The sequence below is a fragment of the Adiantum capillus-veneris genome, chromosome 5 (genome assembly GCF_014529385.1).
Source record: "Adiantum capillus-veneris isolate H3 chromosome 5, ASM1452938v2, whole genome shotgun sequence".
Taxonomy (NCBI): domain Eukaryota; kingdom Viridiplantae; phylum Streptophyta; class Polypodiopsida; order Polypodiales; family Pteridaceae; genus Adiantum; species Adiantum capillus-veneris.
Genome location: NC_140935.1, coordinates 39,259,838 through 39,271,151, shown reverse-complemented (window position 1 = coordinate 39,271,151; position 11,314 = coordinate 39,259,838). Strand labels below are relative to the sequence as shown.

General features: G+C 44.2%; 1 protein-coding gene across 1 annotated transcript; it reads left to right on the top strand.

Moving 5' to 3' along the window:
- Nucleotides 1-5,308: 5,308 nt before the first annotated feature.
- LOC147457167 (cytochrome P450 71AU50-like) lies at nucleotides 5,309-8,295 on the top strand. Its single transcript, XM_086512141.1, has 2 exons — nucleotides 5,309-6,341; nucleotides 6,612-8,295. The coding sequence occupies exons 1-2, from the start codon at nucleotides 5,424-5,426 to the stop codon at nucleotides 7,254-7,256; spliced, it is 1,563 nt and encodes a 520-aa protein (XP_086368267.1). The 5' UTR covers nucleotides 5,309-5,423; the 3' UTR covers nucleotides 7,257-8,295.
- Nucleotides 8,296-11,314: the final 3,019 nt, after the last annotated feature.

Below are 11,314 nucleotides of genomic sequence, written 5' to 3'. Positions count from 1 at the left end.
TAAACGAAAGAAAAATCGAAGAAATATGTGAAAAAGTCATCCAAAAATTTTACAAATTTCAAAATTTTTGCTAGTATTTCTGATTTTTTTCTTTGTGAGGAAGAAACTCGATCAGCAATCGCTTAATAAAAGAGATTTTCTCGAACGTTAACACTGACCGGAAGCAAGCTATAAAATGCAAGAAATGTAAAGCCATGTGAAGTTGTGAAATGAAAGGTGAAATAAAAAGAACTAATTAATATATATGTGTGTGTATAGAATTTATTAGTATTTTGCAAAGTGAAGCTTCACTTTAGCATTCTAAAACAATAGAATGCAAAACAAGGTGAAGAATCACGAAGGCCTGCTAATGAAGTCGAATAGTTGTGGATCAAGAATGTCGAAGGTTTAGTTAGGGTATGCATCTTTTACCCACATTTGCAAGCTGACTCCGATGGTGCTGAAAAGAGAATCTTCTTGCCTCATTTTTGTCAACATCTCAACAGGACAATGCCAAAGCTGTAAACATCCCCCTTGGTATCAACCCTAATCGATTGGCCATACTCTGAGGCATCCCAAGTAGAACACAGGCGAACATTTTAGTAATCATAGACATTGGGATACACCACCTGAACAGTAAACTTCGCAAACAAGTTTGATGCAAACTTTAGTGTAGAAGTAGTTGGAGGTGGAGAGAGAATTAGAGTGAGATATTTGATTGGACTGCAGAGAAAAAATGGCCAATAGCCACTTGTGTATGTGTTCGCGTGTGCGGCATGAGATCAAAAAGAGGCACCCACACTGTGTGTTCATATGCTACCACAACAGTGAACCTAAGAAAAGCAGCTTGATGACCAAAACAGAACTAAGAAGTGGCAGTGAGATATATAGATGAAGAGAGAGCTGGTGGTTCTGCACTGCATGTTGTAGGTAGGTTGCAAGGTGGTTGCTCAGTCAGAGGGGATCACAGTAGGGAAAAGGTCGATAGGGTTAGCATAGCGATCAAGAGCCACCTTTTCCGAGTTATCCTAATTTTCAAACAATAGTGTTGGTTAATTTCATACCAGCTACCATGAATTGAATATACACAGAAAGGAAGCAAGGAGAAGCGAATGCAGGTCTAAGGTGGAATTGATTAGATCCAACGTCGAAGGGCAGCTACTTACTTGCTCTCAGTTTCAGACGCCTTGGTCTTTGCCCTTGCAACATCCTTTGCACGAATTACTTTGGCCGCTACGACGTCCGTTGGTTTCGGAAAACAGGGATATGCGCTACTTATAAGTTATATACTAACATCAGAAAATTATGTAAACCAACAGGCGAACGTGTAATCAACTCACAGAACCTTGGTGAAGCTTTGGTGCATTCTTCGACGCAGTCGTGCACACCAGCAATCACAATATCCTTTCTCGTTGATGGAATTTCGTAATGAGGGTAATCGTTCAACAAAACTATGCTTAAAGGAAGTACGAATTTGGCATCTAATTGATACATTATTCAGCAACATATTCGATTTGACGCCTAAAGTTTGTTCGTTTACTAAAGAATACAGACATAGAATCTCATAACATGAACGGCTCCACATAATTTTTTGACAAATTTGTTGCAACTGCGATCATTGATGATCAATTCAACGACGTCTACCACTTGTGAACACATAAATCGACACAAAACTCCTTGTACACCGACATATATGAGGAAAGGTAAGAGATCACAATGCAAGTTTTGATGTATTTTCGGGTAATACATAAGTGGTAATCTAGAAACAAAGCAGTCGTCATTTCCACTTCCAAGTCGGCTAATTTATAGTAAAGTCGCCATTTATTCGCATTCTTGCACATGATACGGATGATGTTCGTGACACCGATGAAGCTATGGAGTGTCTAAAGCAAGGCTTGCAATTCTATGGAAGAAGATGCTGCATTTACTGCATGGTACTACGAGGAGCGACAAACAATAGTGGAAAATCATACCCAATCAGAGACGGAGGCCATCGGTGAGACAAAATTATACGAGCACCCAAAGAAACATATTGCAAGTACAAGTGGCTACAAGACATCTACGAAATCTTGATGCACCCATTTGAACCTTGCCTAAGAAACAAAGGCACCTCGCCTAGGTGGCATTTCCATATCAAGAGAAGCTCAAGCAAATAACACCATAGCTATATACATTTTACTTTCTTGTCAAATGCCCCTTTAGTGCATACCTTCAAAACACATGGAAGAGCATCTAGAAACTCTGCCAGTGCTCAAGAGACTACTTGAGATTGAATTATGATAAAACCCATGGCCTTTGATTTTGTACCTTGCCAAAAAGTGTAGCACAAATCAACCCATGCAGCTGCGATTGCATTGAAAACACTCACCACTACCTCCACGCGGACTTGTGCAGAGAAACAATTAGCAAAACCAAAGAAGTCCACATAAATTTGCAACAGAAAGAGACCTTCAACCTTGTAGGTGTTGCATCGTGCACAGAACTCGCGATTGCAAACAAAAGCACAAGCACGTGCTGATTGACCCATGCGGTCGTAATCGCATTAAAAGCAAAAGGCTGATGTGGATCTGCAAAAGTTGCATTCTATGAACTCTCCGCACATGCATATGGGCCGAAGTCCGCCTCTCGAGACTCCACGCAAGGTACGAGCATAGGCCCAGACGTTGACTTCCCCTGTCGCACGCTCATGAGGTTGCTGTTATTGAATGCACGACTAATGCGCCATAGACTAGCATTGTCCTTCCAAAAATTAACCTAAATCGTGGCCATCCACGTGTACGATTCATGGAAAAGGACGCCTAATGCGACTCAACACTAAGGCCTTTTTTTCAGCAGGCCAAAAAAGATGTGTATGTGTAAAATTTCCCAAAAATTTGTGCAAGGTGAAGCTTCACTTTGGCATTCTAACAATAGAATTCAAGAAAAATAAAGACATATCAACTTTAGCATTCTAACAGTAGGAGTAGGTTGGCACGCCTGTCGGGTTTGGGCGAATCTGCCAAGATCCTTAAGGACTGGAAAAACAAAAGCGCAAGTGTTGGCAGGAAAAGGTAATGGGAGAGGATTTGGGTTTTTTTTGGGTCTAGATGTCTCACTCTCTCATTTCAAGATCGGATATTCTCTCTCTCTCTCTCTCTCTCTCTCTCTCTCTCTCTCTCTCTCTCTGTCTGTCTGTCTTACGCGAGGCACGCCTGTTTCTGAGGCAAGGGCAGGGGGTTGCACCTGAGGAGGAACGCGCAACGAGACACAGCGGAGAGGGGCAGATGAAACGCGGCTCGTCAATGTCGTCTCCCTCTCTCTCTCTCTCTCTCTCTCTCTCTCTCTCTCTCTCTCTCCTTGGAGAAGCAGAATCGCCTCTCTTTGGCTTATTTCTCTCTTATTGTTGCAGTTGTGCCTCTTTATGGCGCATCTTCCTGTTCACAGGATCGCAGCAAGGTCCTATGCCGAATTGATATGAGAGAATCCCAACGATGCACGCGCAGAGCAAGACCTTGAGCTGCAATGGCCTTAGAATTGGTGGGGAGAGAGAAACATGTATGGTTATAGTTGGTATTTTCTTTCAAAAATGAGAGGGGACTAATCATAGACACGCACAGAGTCTGCGAGGGGGAGTATGGGCTTGCAAAGAGATGTTGTCGGTGTCTCTTTGCCTTGCTATCATGCGGGCCTATAGATACTCACAGGCGGTGCAGGCGGCACATACATGCGTACTGACAAAGGAGGGTGGCAAGACCTGCTCAAGAGATGAGGGTATGAGGAGGGAGATTTTTTTTTGATTGTGTGGGTTTGCCAGTCCGAGGAGCAACCACTCGCACTAGCTTGGCTCACAGCAAATACCCCGTTGCCGTCAAGCCTGTGGGGTCGATCTCAACTGTTGCTGAAGTGATTTATCATTGGATAAATCACTTGGAATCGCAGCAGATTCCATGTAATGAAAGGGGACCGATTAGGATAAAGACATATCAGGATGTGAAATGAAAAGACAGTCTCCGTCATGTCAGGATATGAAATGAAAGGAGTCTCCCTAACCCAACACAACACTAAGGGCTTCTTTTACAAAGCCAAAAATAAAAAAGGACCCGTAGGCAAGAAGGAGACCAAGTTTCTTTGTAACATTGATAGGGTAAGGAGACCACTATAAGGTCGTCTAAACGGCACGGGAGATTACTAAGAGCCTACTTCACATAATGAATTATGCAATGGCACGAAAGAATGCTACTGCTCATCGCTATGATCAACAAAGAGCTCGATGCACACGCTTGATCATAGGCATTGTACAAAAGCAAAACAATTGAACTATGTGTAACAAAAATGGCCGTGCAAAGCGAATCATTGCAAGGTGAGATATGGCCAATAGACCAACAAGGCTCAATCTCGAGATCTGAGGGCGAAATTTAACCTTTCTCGCCGTGTCCACAAAAGCATTGGCTGCTCGGTGTCTCAATATTGGATTGTTGTTCATTGAGGTAGCCTCTTTAAGGGGGAGCCCTTTCCCCTAGGGCCTAGACCAAAAGATTCAAATTTGACGAGTGCACGAAAGTCTTTTGCTACTTGGAGAGCCACGTGACTAAAGAGCACGGGGTTTTCAATGAAGGCCCCCGTCATGGGATCGACGGTGGACGTGGCACGTAGGATCTCGAGGAAGATCGACGTCCAACAAAAAACACAAGTCAACAACCTCCCGATGGTTTGAACCCCCACCTCGGCTATGGTAGCATGGTGAGCGAACCACGCATGCACATGCATTTCGGTGTCATAAAGGCGAAAACTAAATTATATATCCTAAATTTTTACGGAAAAAAAAAACTAAGATAGAAAAAGTAAAGTTGGATATGTTTGCTTAAAATCGAACGGTCGAGTCTACCTCGTGTTTTGGACGCGTAGCTGCTCGCAGTGGATCCCATGACGGGTCTTCATTGAAGACCCCGTGATCTTTAGTCCTGAGGTTGGGAGAGCTTGTCTCTCAAATGGAGATTGCTTGATGCACGCACCCCCTCGTCTATAAACGTCATGGGAGAAACTCAAGGGATCTACGATGGATGTTCAATCCACCGTTGATCCCATCTTTGGGTATGAAAAAAAAAACGTCCCCCCACCTGCCCGCATGGCGACTCGACCACGCCACCTCCCACTCCACAAGCGCACTACCTATCCAACCCAACTGATGCGACTGCTTTGCAACCCCAGTACAATATAAGTCTGCCCCCCCCGCTGCGTCGATCCAACAGCCCAAAGCCCTCCCCGCCCCGCCGATCACGCGCCAGTCGTAGATCCCTTGAACCCGGACCCGTGTCATTTATAGACGAGGCACCCACCCCAGCGAAAAAGCTGCTGCAGGTTTTAGCCGGTTGCACAGCACGTTCTTCCGGTCTCGAGAAGTTTGTCGTCAAGGCTTCACCATCATCAGCACCTATAACTGCATACACGCAGCATGTAAAGGGACGATGGAGGTGCTAGATCCAGCCACTATTGCTGTAAGCATAATAGCACTGCTAATTCTGCTGTTCTGCATTACACTAGCCAGAAGCAGCAGAGCAAGGCTGCCCCCATCTCCTCCTGGCCGCCTGCCCATCATTGGCCACTTGCATCTTATCGTTGGTGCCAAGTTACCCCATTTGTTTCTCTACAATCTCAGCAGAAAGCATTCATGCCCCCTCTTACGGCTGCAGCTGGGCCAGCAATCTGTGATTGTTGCATCCACGCCAGCTGCGGCTCGTCACATCCTTCAAACCAACGACCTCATCTTCGCTGCCCGTCCTCCCCTGTCAGTGCCTCGTCACCTCCATGGCTGTGCCGACATCCTCTTCGCATGTCCATCCGATCCTCATTGGAAACTCCTTCGCCAGCTCTGCTCGTCTCAGCTCTTCATCAAGAAGAGATTGGAGGCTTTCCGCCCTATGCGTGCCCAGGAGGTGCGTTCCTTTTTATGCTCTATCCTTGCGTCGGTTGGGACACCCATCACCATGCGGTCCCATGCTCAAACACTTTCTGGCAACATCATGTGCAGAATGGCATTTGGGAAACGTCTATCCGACCTGGCTGTCACTGCTCAAGCCCGCCCATCCCATCGCATCTTGGATCTCATGGCTGAGATGAATAATCTCTTTATGGTCTTTAACCTCAGTGACCATTTTAGGTTCTTGCAAAAGCTGGATTTACAAGGGTTTGACAGACAGACTAGGGCTCTTGCTAAGAGGTTTGACCCTGTCTTGCAAGAGATCATCGAGACTCGTTACCATGAACGAAGAAGTCATATTCACACAGAAATGACTCCAGATTTCCTCGATCTACTACTTCAATCGACCTCTCTGCAGGAGGGGACACCCCAACTCTCATATCAGAACATCAAAGCTGTTTTTATGGTAAAACATAAATTGACTGGCTGCTGTATTCTAAAGTTCCAGGATTTAAAGTACATAGTGCTATCCTGCATGCATGTTGTATGTCTGGTTTGAGGTTAGGAATGCATTTGCTTTTTTGGAATCAAACATTTAAGACGAAGGCATGCAAAAAGCATTCAGACATGGGAGCTTACATGTTTATGGGCAAGTAAACTCACTCGCATGTTTGCATGATACTCGGTTTGCACTGGTTTTGACACATTGACGTGACTTTTTGTCTTCTGAATTCAGAACATTTTTGGAGGAGGAATCGACACGGCGGCCCTTACAATTGAATGGGCACTAGGCGAGCTGCTTGCAAATCCGGCAAAGATGATGAAGCTCCAGTTGGAACTTGGACAAGTAGTGGGGATGGCTCGACTTGTAGAGGAATCGGATCTCTCTAGTTTACCTTACCTACAAGCGGTGGTGAAGGAAACCATGAGGTTGCACCCAGTTGTGCCATTGCTAGTACCGCATGCGGCAAGCAAAGCGTGTGAAGTTATGGGATATCAAATTCCAGCAGATACAGTAGCATACATCAATGTTTGGGGAATTGGCAGAGATCCAGACACATGGGAGAGTCCCTTGGAATTTTGTCCCGAGAGATTTTTGGGCAAAGAGATAGATGTGAATGGAAAGCATTTTGAACTGTTGCCTTTTGGGTCTGGGAGGAGAGGATGCCCTGGGTGGATGTTGGGCCTCGTGATGGTCCAGATTGCGGTGGCGAGTCTTGTTCAAGCATTTGAGTGGAGGATAGCCAAAGAGCTGGACATGACAGCAAGCTATGGTCTGCTTTTCACGTCATCAAATCCTTTGATTGTCCAGGCTTCCCCAAAGCTGCCGGTGCATCTTTTTCAAGCAAACAAAGAGACCGTGGCCGGGGTAGATCAGTAAGCAGGGCAAACACTTAGCTTGTCTAAGAGGAGGAAAGCACCTGTTTGTAAAGCTTTCCTGGTTGTGAAGCATGTAAAACTGTCTTTCTACCCAAAGAGTGTAGCTAAGCTGGTTGAATCTTGGTGATGTAACCCCTAGGTATGGAGCTCAGGGCAGGCTGTATTGATGGGGTGTTAGCCTCTGCCCCATTGGGGAAGCGATTCCGATGGCGTGGCTCCTTGCGGGTGTACAAGTATAGCAATGTACAATTGTATATTCATGGATATGTATAGAGTTCTCCCTCCTTACCTTGTGCTGATGGCCAAAAGAAAAAACAGTTTCCAGATGCGGGCATCCTCAAATGGTGAAGACATCATGAACTAATTGGCTGGCTAGGTCTTGTAGAATTTAACCTGCTAATGTTGCAACTTGCAGAAGGGGCTTTCATTCCAAAGGCGAAGATTTGAGATAACTGTGCCTTATGCATGGTCACGCCTGCACCAACTATTTCTCAACTATACAATGCGCTTTGTAACTATGGCAATTTTGGCATAGCTGCCTCAGTAACATATTATTGATGACTGTGCTCCATGCGACCACGTCGGACGTAGTTAGTGGTCACACAGTTCACGGAGCCGAGGAACCGACAGACAAATCTGCGGTTGGAGCTTCACATACCCGAGGTACGTCATAGCTGATTGTCCAGAAATACATTGTTTTTGAGGGGGAAGGCGGCAAAGGCGGCCCAATCTAGTTGTGGGTTCGACAATTGTGCATCCATCTTCCCCCAATCTGTGAGTGCCAAGGAGGCAGTACACTCTTGCCCCTGCAACACCTTCCGCTTCATCAAGCATGACCATTTCATCTCCGCAATATTGTTAATTCAACCACTTCTCTCATGAAAATTCATCCTCCATAATTGGTTGAGCGGAATGAACCAATCAAATTAGCTTGTTATAGGTTAAGGAACCAGTCTAGAGGCTTTTTGTGAAAACGTGGTATTTTTTAGGGGGATTTTGTAAATCTCATCATTTTTAATATTTACACATTGCACGAGACTCATCATTTTTAATATTTACACATTGCACGAGACTCCTCATGAAAAGGTGAATCAAATGATACCAAAATCAATATTTTTTAGATTTTGTTTGAATGCTTCATTTGAAAAAATTCAGCTCTTGAGGCTTTTTGAAGCATTAAAGACACTCAAGGTTCATATGGTACACTTTTAAGTAAATCACAACATGACACAAAAGCAAGATTTTAAGAATATTCGAAATTTCTTGTCTCTAAATTGAAGGTGGATGTATGTCTCGGAGGTCAATTTTTTTTGTGTGTAAATTGGCTTCCTTGTCCTAAGTTCCAAATGTTTTTGGAAGCGCAAAAATTCTCTCCTTGACCAATGCCAAGCTTTCCGAACGAGATTTGTCTTGACAACGTGCATTGGACAACTACACATAATATCTAGGACTCTACTGATCAATAGCCTTTCATTTAGAATCAAATTTTGTTGCACCACCAATTGATCCACATCCTTCTAGCAAAAATTATTGGTAGCTAGTAGCATCAAGTAGTAGACGTTGACAATCAACTACTTGGGTTGATGCAGGTATAGTAGCACATGTGTCCAAAAATGTGTCATCTTGGAGATCCCTTTGTTATTCAACTTTTTGGCAACATCTCGCCAAAACGTATTCAAGAAACCACCTCCTAGCTTGGAGAGCCAAGGGGACTAGTGTAGGATGGAGTACTCAAATATTTAAAGGTCTCCCCCCATTCCAGTTCACTTGTTACACTTTCTTAGTATCTTGCCCAAGGAGCCTCCTAGCTTCAAAAAAGAGAAGAGTTACTGGCTTTGCAAGCAATGCTAGGGAGATGATGGCACACACCACGCATGATAGAGAACGTGACACGGCGTACTGTAGAAGAGAAAAATCTTATATACTCTTGTGTGCAAAAATTTGGATGCAACTATTTCACAAACAACACGGGTTTGCTCGCCCTTTGTGTGCATGGAAGCCCTTGTTCTTTCCTCGTCCACGGTTCGTCCACGGTTCTGTAGTGCCTTGCCACGAGATCTTTGTGAGAGAGAGTATGAAAGAGAGGTTGAGTTGCATGTAGTAAGCATGCAAGGGCTCCATGTCTTCCTTTCTTCTTCCCCTGTTCTTAAGCCTTGATACTATTGTAATGGTAAGACGGGATCTGAGCCTAGCTTCTCCACCCAATTGTCTCCTTATATACTCTCAATTGTGTCACTTGCCTTAAAGGAACTCCTAAATTGGTTCATCTTTAGGGCCATCCCCTCCTCCCCGAGTCTTACCCTTATCCTGATAGCGTCTCATCAAATGTTGCTTTGTTCCTCAAATGAGCCGCTTTACTTTTTCCTAAACAGTGTGTTCTTGACATCTCTCCAGTTGGCGAATATGCAAAGTAAGCAAATCTTTCATTGACATACATGTTTGCCATGGAAACACTATCCAAGACATACCTGCCTTCTTTATAGATCAACCCATAAAGCAAAAGATAGAAGCTTAAGCTAGTCCTCATAGATCCTTGAAACGCCTTTGCCAAAGATGTAACAATATGCGGATACTCTCTTTCACTTATCCTAGTACCTTTTGGAATATATGTTGTGGCCAATTTGATGGAGCTATTTGCATCCGGCTCTCCGCTATCACGGGTCCTACGGGCAAGGCCACCGACACGGTCAGACACTGTGTATGCTAGGGGGAGGCTATAAGATAGCATAGTTGGGTAGAGACTAGTACACGTCATTACTCTCGTCCTTTCAGTGGTATCCGAGCTAAGAAAGGAGAAAAGCGGGATGCATGTGTATGCGACACACTTCTCCTCTCCCACAATCCGCAGACGGGGAAGATGACCCTCCATATCCCAACAAAAGAGAAGATAGATACAGAGTTCTGTGCACAGCACGGGAGGACAGAGAGCGAGCAACAATCACAGTCGCCCATGGGCCACAACCGCCTTATGGGCGATCAAGGCGGGCGACCAACAATTGCGCAACATAGAGGCTCCGTTGGCATCATTGGCTATGCGGACAAGAAGGCCCTCTAAACCCTTGCATGAAGAAGGATTAAGCGCACCCCATGATGATAAGAGGTGAACACTCTACTATCCAAGCTATTGAGCATTGTTGTATATAATAAGAAAAGATAGCATACTTGAGTTGACAAAAAAATCTAAAAGAAAAGGAAAGCTACAAACTTCAAGGTAGTATTTTCACCTTTCTTTTCACTCCTTTGAGAAATACAAAGTTTCTTCCAAAATCCCTTTTTCTTCAAGAAAGAAGCTTCACAAGTGAACAAAAAAGCCTTCACAAAAATGACGAGTTTTTGTGAAGAATCAATGCAGGTGTTCTTACGAAGAACCAGACGTGAAGCGCTATAATTTTCGCAAGGCGAGGATCGCATACAACACAAAAATCACCGAGAATAAAAAACACAACAACTTCAAACTTTACAAGGTACAAGTTGATGTTCTTTTTCTCTCTACATTAACGTGTGTTTACCATGGCCGACGAGGATATCCCACCTACACACACTTTTTACTTTGAGTACGCACATCAAAATCCGTACACCACGGACGCTGCCAATATTAATATGCATGAAGATGATGATCTAGGAGATCATGGCCTTATAGATATGACTATTTTCAAGACTTTGAAAAATCGCCAAAGGATACTTCAATGCAACCTCTCTGCAGTAAATGCCAATGGTACAAATTCTACTGAGCTACTTGTGAAATTTATGAATTCATAGACGACTCAAGGAGCCCCAGCTAACACAATTCAAGGAACCCAAGCTCGCACGACTCAAGGAGTCCATGAGGCAAGTGCTCCAGAAGATGTATAAGATAGCAATGCACTACTTAAGAATATCACCATTCTTGAGTTTCACGGTGAAGAGCGTGATCGTCGCAACAAGGATGCGATCAATACGTTCTTACTCAAATGGAGTGATATTCATAGGCTGAGACACACTTCAGATATTAAGACAACTGTGGAAACAAGTCTATCTCTTAAAGGTAAGGCCTATAAGTAGTGGATGACATTCCAATAG

Excerpts from the sequence above, each read along its gene's own strand:
- LOC147457167 (XM_086512141.1), top strand. The coding sequence starts at position 5,424 with ATGGAGGTGCTAGATCCAGCCACTATTGCTGTAAGCATAATAGCACTG. Across the intron at positions 6,342-6,611 it reads ACATCAAAGCTGTTTTTATG|AACATTTTTGGAGGAGGAAT; the intron begins GTAAAACATAAA and ends TTCTGAATTCAG.